This window comes from Aulonocara sp. 'chitande type north' Nkhata Bay, linkage group LG19 (assembly GCF_057382095.1).
Source record: "Aulonocara sp. 'chitande type north' Nkhata Bay isolate Kocher_YH1m ecotype deep benthic linkage group LG19, A_spYH_male_GT1.1, whole genome shotgun sequence".
Taxonomy (NCBI): Eukaryota; Metazoa; Chordata; class Actinopteri; order Cichliformes; family Cichlidae; genus Aulonocara; species Aulonocara sp. 'chitande type north' Nkhata Bay.
In genome coordinates, this window is record NC_141362.1 from 31,073,540 (window position 1) to 31,090,045 (window position 16,506).

The 16,506-nt window shown below is 41.8% G+C and overlaps 1 protein-coding gene across 3 annotated transcripts in view; it reads left to right on the forward strand.

Moving 5' to 3' along the window:
- The window catches only part of LOC147307406 (latent-transforming growth factor beta-binding protein 2-like), a 90,215-nt gene that overhangs the window by 10,890 nt on the left and 62,819 nt on the right, over positions 1-16,506 (forward strand). For all 3 annotated transcript variants that reach the window (XM_086274814.1, XM_086274813.1, XM_086274812.1), the window contains exon 3: positions 6,315-6,585. In XM_086274814.1, coding sequence (XP_086130940.1) covers positions 6,315-6,585 — 271 coding nt within the window. The remainder of the gene's footprint in view (positions 1-6,314; positions 6,586-16,506) is intronic.

Genomic DNA, 16,506 nt, shown 5'->3' on the forward strand with positions numbered 1-16,506 from the left:
ATGTGTAAATGTGAAGCTTCTATGGGATTTCCAGGATCCCCTTAATGTAGAGCACTAAGAATTTAGTTCCCAACCAATATGATGAAGACAAAGACACTAAATAAATCCTGCATTCCCACTGATTAGTCATTCAAATTCAAAAAAGAAGACTCATTAATACTCTGAAGGAGTGAATTTTAACTGACATCAGGCCTAATACCAGCGAGATCCTGGCCAACATAGCACTATTCTCTGCTTTACAAAAACAGGAAGAGGTTTTTAGGATGCTTGTGTTTCTGTTGACGTCATGTGTCATATGTGTGGATTTGTGGGGGTTGCACAGTTTACACTTTTGGGGCATGACACTCCTTTGGCAGTCCTGTAGAGAGTTATGGCCTGTTAGACAGATCCTGTAATCAATACACACCCCACTGTCCCAGACCCCATCATTAACATAGACACTGGACAGCCCGCTCTCAGTTTGTCTTCTCAAACCAGGAGTGCTGTTTTCTCCAGTCCAGCTGGTGCTTCTCATTGTAGGTTGCAATTGGGCCCTGTTTTGGCCTCCTACACCACATGTTTTTCTAATTGCTACCACAGACAAAAGTGTGGTGAAAACTATGTACTGCTCAGTGTCTGGACCCAAACATCTCCTTGTAAAATGCCTCTTTTGTTTATCATCGTTGATAAGCTGCTAAGAATTAAATAGAGAGGCGAGAGGGAGAGCGCAATTAGTCACACAAAGCTACTTCATTAACACGCGACACTTTATTCGTGACATCGTGTTGCGAGAAGTCCATCTGCTGAAGTAGATCGTTCAGCGACCCCAAGAAGAAAGCCTGAGCTTGAGTGACACTTACAGATGAACATTAACAGCAAGCACCGCTCTCCTTCAGTCACACACCGACACACACACACACACACACACACACACTCTCACTGAGGCCACAGCCCATAGCCAACCATATATCACAGCACCCTCCTGCTTAAAGACCATATGGAAGTTGTTGGGATTGTGATCCCTCACGAGGATGGGGTTTGTGGGTTTTTGGAGAGCACCACGTCTCACAGAGTCAGCTTTACTAGCTGCAATCCCCCCCGATCCAGATATCCTCAACAGACTGGCCCAGCATGTGACCCATTAGGGGCTGAATGTGGGAGATTGAGGGGCGTGGCAGAGGCACACAGCAGCATGGCTAAAAGTAATGTATACATTGTTATGGGTCAGATGTAGGTTAACAAATCCCCCCCTTCCACACACACACACACACACACACACACACACACACACACACACACACACACACACACACACACACACAGATTTTGGAAAAGAAAAGCTTTTAACTACTGTACTGGAACAAACAAGCAAAGAAAAAACCCACATTGTGACTGTAACTGCACGTCTATGACAGAAGCACCTTAATTTAGTGAAATATTACCCTTGTAAGCTTCACCACAAAGAGAAAATATGGGATCAGTCACACAGCGTCAGGCGCACTCCCCCTATGGTTTTAATTATAAAAATAGAGATGTGTGTTTATGAGCATTTAATGAAGGCTTGCAAAGTTACAGTAACAGCAGTTTGGGTATAGACAGCAAAGTTAGCATTCGGGGAATGCATGAAATGATGGCACTCGCTCCAGCAGCCATGTGGAAATCACATGTTGCGGAGAGATTAACACTCACTTGAAATGGTTAGCATTGAAGGTCAATTGTATTAACTGCTCAATAGACCAATTCTTACTTCTTCCGTGGACAGGGAGTCCAGATGAGCAGAATTTTTTTCAGCTTGTCTCTTCGCCGTGGCCCCCACAATCCTGAACACTCGACCTATTTCATGAGATCTGTCAGGTTCTGTGGTGACTCCTAAAAAGAGCCTCCTGCTGTCATCACATGAGGTTTACCCCACTACATGTTGAGTCACAAGATTTTTACTCATGCCTGCGATGCTCTGAATGCCTTTCAGAATCTTGAGCCTCTTCGCAAACATTGCATCCGCATGCATGTGGACGGAGATTGCAAACTTGCAGCAAGTTGCTCAAATTGCACTTTCATTCTTATTTTCCAACTTCCTGCCTCTGAGATTCAGGGTTTGTAGTCGAGCCCTTTATCACATTGTACTAAATTCTAATCTCCAGAGCAGCTTTCAGCCTCTAAATCTCATAATGGTGCATAATGCTCTCAGCCTGTAGCGGGTCCTGCCTGAGATTATTGTGATTAGGCTTTCAATACTAATATTATTTTCAGAAATGTCAGGTTACCTCTTGCTTGCTCTTCTGACCTGTGTAAAGCGAGGAGATTTTTCTACAAGTTTGTATTGTGTCAGATATGGTTTCAGGTCACCCTTTGCAGAATGAAAGGACTGTAAAGATTTAATGGGTTGTGTTACTTTGAATCAGAGAGAAGGGAAGGCAAATCTCTGGTGGACTGTAATGTGCTGGAAACGAGCGCTGAGCTGGAAACGAGAGACCAGAGGAAGAGGCACAAGAATCTGTCTGACTTACGTGCACATGCAAACCTGAAGTTATGAGGTAACTGTAACCCAATAAAGAAACTATAAACAGTAAAACCCCTGGCATTGCTTATATATTGGTGAGGAGTTATTATGCAACCAAGAACTTTCCCAAATGAAGCAATTTAAAGGAAAGTGTTTCTTCACTGCATGAGTGAATTTTGGATGGAGATTTGCTTTAACCGTAGCTGTCAAGCACTTCCTTGAAGATGCCACTTGGACATTAAAGACTAAAGATTTTTTCCTTCATTTCTCATGTGTGTGGATCAGCGTGTTTGCGCTCATCGATCAAAGCTTTCGATACCCGTCCAGCAGCCCCCCTCTTTTCAGATGACTGGATGTGGACGCAAACTCCAAAAACTTGGCCCGTCTGCCTCACTCATAATTAAGGCTGAAGCGGCAAATGCCAGGAATGTTTGCTATTTCTCCTCTTTTATTTCCAATGGATTCTCATTTTATTATTACTCTCGCAAAGTAATAATTGCTGCGCATATTTGTGAAATGGATGGAATGCGAGGCAATTAGTTTTAATGATGTGCAAGACAAATCTGGACGGCAGCAATTACTGTGACAATGTGCTCAACAGCCCAGAGGCAGGGCACAGAGACAACACAGATACCCACGGTATACGGCGTCACGGCCTATGTGAGGTTCGTATGGGGCATATGTCAGGTCCAGAGTCACTGACCTGCCTGTGCTGCTGTCAGCACAGGCAGCATTTGTTTGTCTGGTGTCAATTATGCGCCTCGCAGCTGAAAACGGGTCACGCGATTGAACATATCTCATCGTAAGCCAGCCGTGAATCGGTTATTTTTCTCTCCGTGCACTTTGGTCATTTTGTTTCTAAAAGCCTATTTGAAGAATACAGTTTGATTACACCTAGTTTGTCCCTCCAGCATAATGTCCCGGGAATCTGTGGCCTAGTTGATCCACTGCTTCATCCACAAACTTGAGGTTAAGCAGACTCCGGACAAGACGGTGGCATCCAGCCAGCTCGTGCTTTAGTTAGATGATGTATTTTGATTCTTGCCAAGTAGAGCTCAGACAATCCCTGTTTTATCCCATGATGGAAAATTCGGATCACATACCAAGTCATACAAATCTACAACCACATTTCTTCTCATGTGTACACTTCATCAAATGGGGTGTACATTTTCCTCAGAGTAATTAAAAAGAAATGAATTAGGTGGTCTAAATAAAATGTGCTCCACCATGAAACTGAAAAGAGCGGTGAATGTCTGATATTTAAGCCGCAATTTGTTAGGATTTCTGATCATACCACAGCCTGACGATGCATAATGTAGTGGTTTTCAATGAACTATTCAAGGGCTCTAATGTGAAAACCAAAAAACAGAGCTACAAACGCAGATTTGGCACTCATATCTTATCTTTGAAAGTAAATGTGTGACGCCACAGTTGTTACACAGCGCTGTCGTGTTTCCTCCTGTCAGTTTGATCTGCTGTCATCAGAAACAGCATCCTCGGGGTCCTCTTGTGCTTTTGCTCAAGGCTAAAAGGAAACATAAAATGTCCAAAGTCATACCAGTATTGCAATAACAGGAAGTGTGCAGCAGGTAGAGCGCCGTTCGCACCCAGTGGGGTCCATCTGACTGCCAGCGCTCCTCACTGCCAAGAGCTGTGGCTGCGTTCCTGCCTGTGATTTGTCAGTGTCCACTCCAGCATCTGTGTCAATAGCATTCCATAGCCATGTTGACAGAGCGCCGCTGTTTGCTTTAGCCACTACAGACCAGTGGCTCGATTTAGTGTTTGAGGATAATGCCATGAATCCTCGAGGGCCGTCAACTGCATACATTCGTATCCCGAGATTGAGAGCTTATTATCTGTATTAGAGCTGCTTGATATTGATATATATATGGTATCAACATAAATATCCTGTGGTACAGTCAATATGAAAACTTTGCGGAGCAATTCGAAAACGAATTTTGACATCACCACATAAGTTTGAGCAGCCCTGCCTCCACTGAGCGCTCTCTGTAGCACATGTAGCAGAGTATGCCAATCATTGTGGTAGCATCTTTACGGCAAGTTGCTAAGGAGTCCATGAAATACACTTCTGGAAAGCTAATAAGCAGTTATTGCATATTTGTTTGTGTTTAATACATCATATGCAATAGACAGGACTGAGTCTTGTTCAGGGTAATTTGGCATTTTTCAACTAAAGAAATGGGAGCAAAGACTGGCATGTCTTGGCACAGTGTGCAGTGTGTCCTTAAAAAAAGTCTGAGGAAACTGGGCGAGTGACAAAACAGGAAGTATTAGGCCTAAAAGAACAGTATATCAGAAAGTAATTTCCTTAAGAAAGAGACCCCCCCCCCCAGCAAAAACCTGATATAGGACCTGGTCCTTCAGCTGATCCATTGACTGTTCATAGAAGCCTCCTGAGAAATGGTGTCAGTGGAAGGGTGGCTGTCAAAATGCTGTTCTTAAGGAAGGGAATGTCTCCAGCCATTGGTAAAACATGGTAAAGCTTCTGATGGGCAACAGCTTCAGTTTTCAGCTTGACGATGATCCCGAACACAGTACCAATACTGTAAAAGTATGCCTGCATAGAAAAACATGGACTGGCCTTCCCAGAACCTGGACCTCAACATTACTGAATCAATGTGCGATTGTCTTGACAGACAATGAAACAAAATGCAGCCAACACCGAAAGGAGACCTTTAAATGTCCGTCATGAAGCCTGGAGCACTATTCCTGAAGACTATTTAAACAAAATTGGCAAGAATGCTTGGATAAGAGAGTTTAGGCTGTCATAAGGTGGTCATACCAAACATTGACTTTCGAGCTTGTTAGAATTATGCAGACTCTGTTCTTCCATTTATGTCTGCATGTTTCTAAAAATCTCTGAACCCTTTTTGCATTTTTGTAAGAAAATATGAAGAAAAGAGGGATAGCTTGAGACCTGCACAGTACTGTATGCATGTATGTCAAGAACATTGCGTGATAAAACTGTAATATTCAAATATTAATACATCAAAAAATTTTAATTGCTGAAAATTGGTTTCAAGTTTCACTCCAAAATATCAGTATAATATTAGTATCAGTCAGAATTTCCTGTAAGTTGCGTGCCACAGTGTTTTTCAGTATTTGAAGTGTCTGGAGGATGTGGGTGGGCTTGTAGAGTGACATAGATTATTTTTCCATGACCATGAAATAACCTCAGTACGTTGTATTTTCAGACTATTGATAAATATTATGCACACATTCATCTCTTAAGTACCGTAAGCCCCATCAGATTTAGTTTGTTTTTCAGCTTTACAAGACATTTCTTTGATGAAGTGTCAGATATTTGCAGTTGGCCTTCTGTACAGTTTTTCCTATTTGCTCATTTTTTATGATTGCTTGCTTTTATTACCTTTTTGAACTGGCTGCGCTATAGTGAACGCACATACTGGACTCTAGATCAGAGACAAAAGGTCTTTTTAGGAAAGCTCTGTATATAGAAATACCAGCTTCACTGGAAAGAGCCATGAACTTGTCTTAAAGGCTTTACCTCAGAGTGAAATTGGGTAAGGATTTAATCTAAGTGATTATATACATTTAGACTAAACAGGTCAGTTTAAAACACAAGAGAAATTGTGCTTGACAGCCCCTACAGGCTCTTAGGTCGGGGCTCTGCTGAAGGAATAGGAGCAACTTGGTTAAAAAGTGAAACTAACGACCCCTCGATTAAATCAATTTAAAGTGGACCCTTGTGTTCAGGCAAAGCCTTTTCTGTTTCTGCCCTTTCGTACACAGGGGGTACATGCCTTGACTTGACCTGCTGATAACTTGATCTCCATCTGTGGTCTCTCTTCAGCTGACTGTCAGCCCCCCTGCCAAAACCGTGGCTCATGCAGCCGGCCACATACTTGCGTGTGTCGCTCAGGCTTCCAGGGCGCCCGCTGTGAAGAGGTGGCTCCAGAACAGGTGTACATCCGTGATAGAGGTGCCCTGAGGCGTGTTCAACCTGGCACCAACCCCTTCCAGAAAGACCAATCACAGAAAAGGCCCTCAGAAAGAGACACCATTGATACCACAAAGGCCAAGACCACACGACCTTCGACTACAAGACAGCCAGCCCACACTGCGTAAGTGATTACCTAACTCTTCTTATTTTAGGCAGAAATAGCCCATAGCTTTGCCAGTGCTCAGAAGACTAAAGCCTTTTCTCAGCTAGAAACTGAGGCCTGCCACACTGGAAAGGTTATGACATACAGCAGGTACTACTCGTGGTTTGCAAGCTATCAGCTAACAAACTAGCAATAACTTATTATTTCATTCATTAGATTTACTGAAAAGTGCAAGAAAGTGTAGAAGGTCCTATATCAGTTTAAAAAAAGAAAAAAAAGCTGAAAATGAGAAAAGCTAAAAAATGTGAATTCATAACTGGCCACTGGAGACTTGTGAATGAGCTCTGACTAACTCTCATGTTACAGGGAATTTAAAAGCATTTTAGCAGCCTGGCACAAAAAACGTTTTTGTCACTTTAGTTTATTTCCTTTCAGGACAGTGATTCATGGGACACGGTGATGCACTGGGTAGTAGGTTGATTATCCCCCCCCCCCCAAAAAAAAACAAAGGATATTCAGATTATTAAGATACTCCTGCAGCAGTATTGATGCCAACAGTGCCATCTTTGCATCTTCTACCTTACTCACAACTGCTACAGACAGACGAACACAAAGCTCCTCTGCTCACAAAAAGCTGAAGTAGTTAATGTTTATAACACTGAACACTTTATGAAGGTTTTCAGTAAAGATACCGTTTCAACAACACCGAAACTATTAAACCGTTATCTTTAGTGTTAACATGTTGACGTTAGCCGTGTTACTATTAGCAATTACCAGATTAGCCATCTGTTGTCATTCATGTAGCAGCTAGCAGACTGTAGTTAGATAAAAGACGAATAATTATTTCAGGCTGAACGGGACACAGATGGAATATTGAGACGTGACAGAGCAGATTATGGACACATAGAGAACCGGGCAGGTTGCTGGCTGTGCAGAGCAGCAGACAAACCGTAGCTGAACTGAGCAGAGAGCTGAGAGTGTGAAAAACTAATCTGAGCAAATAAAGAATAAGATTTCAACCTGCTTTTTTATCTCATCATCAGATTTTTCCTTTCACTTCACTGTTGAATGCATGTGAATATACAGCTCTTGTGGTTTTGAGATATTTATTTCAGCTACAATTGCTCTCATACAGACAGGCTTACAGAAAATCGACACGTTGTGCTTTTAGAATTTATCTAAAGGCTCGTGAACAAACAGCAGTTCATTACCAACAACTTTAGTGCTGGATATGTTTACCATTGCAATAAATCAAGCCAGATGACTGGGTTCATATGTTAAATCCTTAATACACACTAAGTAGAACTAATATCAAATAAAGCAAGTATGAATTTTCTGACTTGCTCTGAAAAGTATTAAGTTAAATCTGTAAAAGGTAGGAAAACCTAACATGGTGCGTCCCATGCTATTTGCTCTTAAAATAGTACAAGGAGATTATTTTCTTTCTTTAAGCTTTGACCAGTTCTGCTTGTTCTTGGATTTTTTGGAATAACTTTGCAACTATAATGTATCCAGCTAATAATTGCTCAGATGAAGGCCTCTTTCACAGCGCATTCAGCAAATTCTCCAAAGACTGCTAATCAGACAGGCTTAATAGTTTCTTGGCTTGGATGACTGACTGTTTTAGTTCCAATCTTGTTGGAAAAGGCTTTTTGGTTTGATTAATCACTTTACCATGACTAGAGCCATATTTTTGGTCAATGATGTTGAAATGGAGTAATTGTTTCCGGGAATATTTTGATGGATTTTTATTGCTTACAGCTTCAGACTTATCTTGTCAATTTGTGCTCTACTTTGGGCTCGGGCCCAGTGCTTTTCTAATCCGCTCAAAGTCAGTTTAAGTGCCATAATTCGTTTGGGCACTGAGATCATCATTTCCTTTTTTGGACAATTTGTCATTTGGGTAATTTCTCTCCACCAACCCACTGAAAAATGCTCATGTATGTCTGACATTTATGGCGCTCCTCTTGCTAATTGCCAGGGTCTTGTGTCTTTTTGGGCTTTTTCGCTAGTATTATGGAATTATGCTGGATGAACTATGCACGTGTTTGTGGTAGCACAATAAAACTTAACGAAATGTTTTGGCAGATGGTTCATAAAAGAGTTTTTTTTCCCTTTCCTCCTTCCTAAAACAATTATCTTGAAGTCATAGTAAATCTTTTAATCAATACAAGACTTCTGAAGATTGCACAGTTGCTATGCATATGTTTGCTTTGTTCTTGACTCACAGGACATATTTGCGTCCTGACTCACTGATCTGGGATAAATAGTGAGACTCGGCTGCAGGTTCAACATTGTTTCGAAGCCGACAGTGTTTCTGAATCATGAATACCCCAGCTATGACTTTTTCACTGTCGTGTTTCTGCCGAAGCTGACTAACTGCTTGTAAGAAGTGCTATTAAGTTTCCAAATTTCCAAGCATTAGTTGTTGTGACCAACATATTTCTCTGTCATTTTCTGAACAGAATAAATGCTTCGGCCAACATTATAAAATGTCTTCATTTAAACATTAATCAAATAGCTATTAGAATACTTGACTCTGAACACTTCCAGGAAACTATTTGAGCGCTTGTATGATTCACATTTAAAGCTTAGCCCTTGTGAACTGTTGCAGATTTTCTGCATTGTCAGCCTAGAATGATCTTTAAGGGGTGGAACAGTGCTCCCTCTGGAGAAGTGGTAGATGCAAGTCTCGGTTTCATATATCAGGCTGAGGTTCCACTGTTTTCAAAGCCAGGAAAGCGTGAGCAACGTGAGGTCACAGAGAGTGAGAGTAAGCTAGAAAGACTGGTGCCAAGGCTCAATGAAAGAGTAAGAAGACTGGAGAGGGGAGGACAGATGCTCAGGCTGAGATAGATCATGCTGGCCTTGCCCTCACTTATATACTGAGATAGCAGCTTCCCGGTGCATGCAGCATCCAGCCAGTCTCCTGTAATTATTCTACTACAGAAGGTGTGAGGTACTATATATGTCTTACTTGGAGCAGGGTTGGCTTGTTATGTCAGCAGCACCCTGTTACTAACCCTGCCTGTCAAGTGGCGCCAAGAGTAAGAAATAGTGTAGAAAAGGAATGAGTCAAACAAGGAGGGAAAGAACAAAAACAATGATAACAAGAGAAAAAGTCAACAAGGTAACATGAAGTTCCAGGATATACTGTAGTCGGATCTGTTGTAATTCTTCTGTCCAGACACGTTGCTTGGCCTCTTCACTGTCCAGTCAATACTCAGCTTTGAAGCCCAACTGCGCAAATGTCAGGAGGCGGCAGACAGGGAAAGTGTAGTGTCTGCGGCTGAGGTTTGTCAACATCTCTGAGAATCTGATACTTTCCTCAGTTTTCGGCAGGCCAGCAAAACTTCTGCGTCTGGACTCAGGCTTTTTTTGATTAGGCACAGAGTAACCGAAATTCATATTGTGGTTTGGTAAGTTTGTTACAGAGTGTTTTTACTTAACTATTTACTCAGTAACCAAATAGAGAATGTTGCAACATCATCTTTCAAATTGCCATTGCATGAAAGAAATTAGGATGTCAACACTTGACTAAAATATTTATTTTCTTTGGTTTTCCATTTATGTTTTTAATTGTGTTATATAATAAATAAGTAAATATGAAATTACTTGGGCCTCAGACACACAGGCCTAGAGTGTAGCTAATGAACTCCTGCCAACTTCCTGTCTAGGGAAAAAAAATGCATTCCCCACCCAGTTGGTGAGTAGTTGCTAGCTGGAAAGAGGGTGCGCTTGTGATTACTTTGGTCACTAGGAGATTGCTCGTAGTTTGCATGGAAGACACAGACTTGTCTGTATTTACTTTTCAAGCTGTAGAAATGAGGAACTTCAAAGTAAAAGTTTTGCCTTACTGCTGCAACCAACACTTTTTTTCAGTGAAAACTACTAGCAACTACCAGCAACCACTTGCCAACCAGTTGCATAATGCAGACGTTGCCCTAGTGATGGTTAGTCGCCAGGGAGTCACTGATTAGTCTCTAAGCCTGTATGAATGGGGTTGTACCGGTTTTACAGCAATTGGCAGCGACCTCCAGCAATCACTCGCAACTGGTCAGAGAATGCACATTTTTCCTTAGAGACCGGAGGTTTCCAGATGTTCGCCAACAGGTGTGACTGAGGCCTCACTTGAGCATTGTTATGCACAAACAACACAAAATAATTTATTTTGGGATTCAAAATACCTTATCATAATGTTATAATGTAATATTACTCAAGGTTAAAAGAGTCAAATATCACTCTGGAGGTATTCTCACCTTGTGAGGCAGCTGGATTGTTGCAAGACTCAGGAGAAGTTCATCTTACAGTCTACGTATGACTTTTCTGCAGTCAGGCTTCTTTTGAGAACTTTTTTACACCTATCACCCTCTTTTTCTTAAAAGGACCAGATTCATCTGACAGAGCTGCAGTGACTTCTTCCTAGCTTTCAAAGCTCCTCACACCTCGGCTTGCTTTTCCTCTTCTGCACTCTTTGTATCCCACTTTGCTGTTGATGTGGCTGGTGGATGGTGATAGCCAGGTTTTTGAAACTGCTTGGTCTTTGTCTTCCAGGATGGTTCAGTGTACAGTCCATTCCTATTACACACCCCTGTTAATCCATATCAATTTGATTCTGTCTTCTCCTAAGCTCATGCATGGATCAAAAGTATGTTGTTTTTTTCATGCAAAATTTTATGTTTTCTTGTTGCAAGTCACAGTATTCTGTTATTTTCTAGGCTTCCATCTAGCTTTTTTTTCCTCAAAAAAACCTCTTTAAGTTTGTTTAGAAGAAAAAAGAATTAAGCTCATTATTAGCTCATTGTGTAAAAATTGTTTATTCAGTTACCTATTCAGATGTTTAGCCCAACTAAGCCAAATAAGCCAAATGTCTTTACATCTGTACAGGCAGCCAGTTAGCCAGCATCATATACAGTATGCCAAATGCGTGCTTATCAACAGTGCTTGACTGTTTGAGCGGCAGCTCAGCATCTGTCCGATCTCATGACCAACCAAGTTAAGGTCTTATAATTTTGTCCTCATCTCTCTGCATTTCCTTCTAGTCTTTGTACATTTATGAAGTAGAATAAATCAAATCTGCCAAAAAATGTGGAATATTTAAAAACCATTCACATGTCTTCTCTTCAGTTAAGACCCTCACCTTCTATTCATGGCCACGTGTCTTTATGTTGACCTAGGTTTGACTATGAATAATTTATCTAAATTATTTTTATCACATATTTTTTAACTTCTCATTTATTAGAAATGATCTCATCCATGGTGATAAATTCTTCCATCAAGAAAAACTGTTTCTTTTGTTGTCTGCCTTTTTTTGTGGGGGGACTGAGAATAAAGTGCACCATGAATACCCCCACTGAATGAATTTATGCTTGACGGCATAAAATAAAAGTCTTGGTGGGATGGACAAAACATATGAGGAGCCTCCTTTGCTGTGGGATTCTGGGAAGCACAATTCCTTGTCATACTCCCTCCTCCTGTATTCCTGTCTTCAGTCTTAAGCCTCTCTTCCGACCCCCTTCAGCTTTGTCCCAAATGTCCTAACTGCCTGTTTTGTGGGATTAACCATAAAACGTAAAACTCAGCACATTGTATATGGCAAGCCAATAACTGCTTCCTCCTCTGACCTGTAGAACAAATGCATTTCAGTGTTTCTTGTAATGTCTGTGGTGGGATGTCAGCATTAGATTCTGTAGATCACAGTTGGCCCCTGGTATGAAGGTCAGGGCCAATGATCATGTGTAAAGGGTGTATTCACCACCACCACCATGAGTCCTTCATATAATCTTCACTGCCTTGCCGTTCTCTGACATCAGTTCTCTGCAGGAAACAAAGCTGGGTAGAGCAGGATGTATGCTGCATGCAGGTTACCCCTCTAAAGGTCATCTCTCTCTGGTCTGTTACATGATCTGACTCAGGGCCAGCGTCGGCAGCTACATAGATAACAAAGCTGCAATTCATACCACATAGAATTCAAGCCGTTATGTTTAGACTAGACTTCAGGTCTGAAGACTTTCACAGTAGAAAATAAATGACACACTTTCAGCAAAAGAAAGTACATTATTCTAGCTATAGTGATACATCGTGGTGCCCATGATGGTACTGCTACTATACCCTTCTGTAACATGGTGGTTTGTACCTTACTGAGATTATGCTTAAACCTCAGTTTTACACAGTGCAGTGACATTGTACAATATGAAACCTTTTAGAAACGTACAAACCAATTAACCTCACATATATTTGAACTGTGGGACGGAAACCCACCAGAAACAGGCCCCATAATTTGTTTTTGGCCAAACGTAATGTCTTCTAATTTTGGAGAAAAGGCAGATTTCTAGGCCTGAGGTAGAGTTTCCACTTTTATCTGTCCAAAGTTCACTGTTTAATGTGAGAAGAAAAATCAGACCAGTAAATTAAAGCCAACACTTCAGTTGATTTTTGATTGTCATCCATCGTTTTCCACTTACTCAATGCAGGGCCTATCCAGCAGCCATAAGGCAGGAAGCAGAGTGCACTCTGCATAGGTCTAATACAGAGAGAAAGACAACCATTCGCTCTCACATTCACACCAATTTAGATAAACCAAACTCCACCAAATTCATGTAGCTGGACTGCGTGCGGAAGCAGGAATAGTCAGAGAGAACCTACAAACATGACACGGAAAGCCCAAATGGTTGGAGGTAAACCCAGGACCTCTTTGCTGTGAGGCAACAGTGCTAATCCACCAAACCACTGCTCCACATAGCGTAGCAGGAGTTTTATTCTTTCATTTTAGATTGTGGTGGCACACAGATAATTTGACTGTTACAGTGAACCCTAAAACATCTTGTTCATAGACAGACAATGTAAAGCAAATTGAACAAAGTGATCACACTGATTATATTGAATGATTGCAGCCACAATGCTAATAGTAATTTAATCAAATTTATTATCATTGTTAGAATAAGTATAAAACATATAATACAATCAATCTGATTAATAATCACTATGATGTGCTCAAAATGTACAACATAAAGTCGTTCAGTATTGTCAGATTCAGTCTTTTCACAAAAAATGATTCAGTGCATTCAGGTAGGAAATATAACTTTGGGTTTAAATGCCACTAATATTGGAAGTAGTGGATAAAACGAAATTGGATCATTGTGTCATCAACACTGGTTCTTTGTTTGAATTTCCTCACAAGTAATTCACTTGAATTACTACAAGAAAAAGAAAAACGCCCAGTGTTCTGGTCACACGTACAGGTTCTCTGCTTATATCGGCCCCACCATTTTCCTAGTGACTAATAGGGCTGGCGGTTATGTGGCTTGTTGACTCAAGGCTTTGTACATAGCCACACAGCCATTTCTCAGAGGAAACTGTGGTTGTAGTGGGAGTTTTCCACGTTAATCATGGATCACTGGTTGCTTTCACTCCCACTCCAGACAAACCACACCACCAGCGCTGCTGGGACCTGTCAAAATCCCCTAGGTGTACTCTGCACCTGCGCTGAATTATTGTTTTGCTGTTATCGCCAGTTTTCTTAGGAGCAATGATCACAATGCTTGCCGAGGAATTTCAGGTATCAGACGCAAGAGAGACAAAGAGCTTAAATGCAGAAAGGCAGGAGTGGATATTCGCTCAGGAAGCCTCTGTTAATACAACTGAGTTGAGAGGATAATAAATTAAGAGCAGCCCAAATCCCACATTAGCTTTACATCACATGTTGCACTTGAAACTTATAACTTTGATCAGATAAGTGTTTTCTTATGACTGAAACATATATCCAAGGCTCAGCCTGGGAAAGTTTTCTGACTGTATCACCTGGCAGTCTGCTTTGCTACTCAAAGAAGAACTGTATAGAATCATCCTCTTTTTTTGGCTGCTCCCAAAAACAAGGAGAGCTACACAGGAAGTATGGTTAAAGTATAGTAAAGGGGTAAAAGTTAATTCCAGCAGGTTGTGTGTGCTGCTCTCCTCTGAATAGGGCTCTCTTCTAAACCAGGCATATGACTGCATGTCTAGAGGACTGATTTGTCTCCCGGCATGGGAGTGAAATTGTGTGGAGTCAGGTTCACCGGCTTTCTGCTTGTTTATACAGTATTTTGTGCTGATGTTGCAAACTTGACATGTACCCTGAAGCTCAATCCCTGGTGAACTTTTTTTTTTAAATTTGTGAATGGCCCAGGGCTTTCTGGAGTATGGCTTAAGGTCATCTGTTGTGGTTTTACAGGACTTGATGTGGTATTGGAGGATGCAGGGGGTCCCTTTGCTTTTGCATTAATATGCCAGAGTAGAGCTATGGAGGCTACACTGTCCTTAAGTGAACCCTCCACATGATAGAAAAGGCGTGTTAAATTCGTCTCAGCGTGAAATAGTAAAGATTGATCAGCTATTTTTCATTACACTTATTACTATGCACATCTAAATGTATTCTAGATTGCTGTATGTGAGCAATTTTAACACACAACAATACTAACCGAGCCAGGCCAGGAAGAGTTGGTGTTTTTTTTTTCCTACAATCACAGAGCCAAACGAGTCCCATGAGTGTTTGGCTTCCTGCTAGGCCAGAGGGAACAAAGGACCATAGAGAACTCAGCAGTCAGCATGGGACAGATATGTCTTTCTCTCCCCCGTCCCACCTCTCCTAAAGCCCCATCTGAAACACTCTCTCTGAGTCGCCGTGCCAGCGGGCTCTGCGTCCGTGGCCAAATCCACCTCATCAAGCTGGCCTGTGCAGATGCAGCTGTCGGACGGACAAATACTGTACAGCAATTATAGAAAGAAAGAAGCACGCCTGTCCCAGAATGCTCTCCGGCCTCCACCTCCGGCACTGAGGCAGATGGAGATAGCATCAATCAGACACATCTCCCAGATATGGGGCATGGTGTTGAAAGCATGAATTAGCAGTATGGCTATGCATGGGACCAGTTAATCCATTCAGATGTCAGGATGTAGGGTTCCTGTGGGTTCCACTGGGGGATGAAGTAGACCTCCAAAAGTTTAAAACTATACAAAAGTAGACCTCCAAAAGCGGGACTTGTTCATGTCTACATTTCTGCCCTGTGGTCCCTGTAAAATTTCTTTTCAAACCAGCATTATATTCCAATTCAAAAATTTGCTTAATCACTCTTCTAAATGGAAACCCTTTTTGGCTTATCGTGAAAGCAGTCTGACATATGACTCTGACCAGCATATATAGCCTCAGTCAGCAGTTGGTAATGGCTCTTCCTGCTGACCTGTCTTGCGGCATTTTTACTAAGTTAATGATCAGAGCAACTACAATAAACGGGAGAATATTAAATGGCTTCTCAGCTCACCAGGCCTGCAGGCATTTTGGTTCTGGCCCCTGAACCACAGCAACCACACTGATTTTCTTTCATCCAGACTCACTGCTTCCTGGATTTGAAAACCCTGCTTTTTAAATGCTGAGGCGAAAACTTGGCACATTGGCACGGCTACTGCCTGCCCCCTCCCACCCCCCGGAGATAAAAAAAAGGGAGCTGATTATTTCACAGGTGCTGGCCTGCGCTGCGTTTGAGCAGACGGCAGGAGTCATGTGTTTTGATCATGTAATGTCGGCAAACCTCAGTGAGGTCAGATTTACAGAAAATCTATTTTCATGCAGACGCTGGGGGAAGTTATACCTATAAAATTAAGTGGAACTTCATCTCTTCATTTGTCTGCGCGGCACTTCGGCTGATCCAAATAACAGTCTTTGCTCAGTCAATTTCTCAAGACCCTTTTCTGCTTTCCATGGTGCACCAGGCCCAGTTGTTGCACTAATATAAGACTCTTCCCCTGGGGGAGAATAAAAAGCTTTCTGAATCAATCCAGCCCCACTGTAACTCATTTCACCCAGGCTCTGGCTGCTACTAGTGGGATTCCTGGAAGGCCGTCCAGACAGAGAGAACATGATTTAATCCAGCCTCCGTGGCTGGTGCGATAAGCCCTTAGACACAC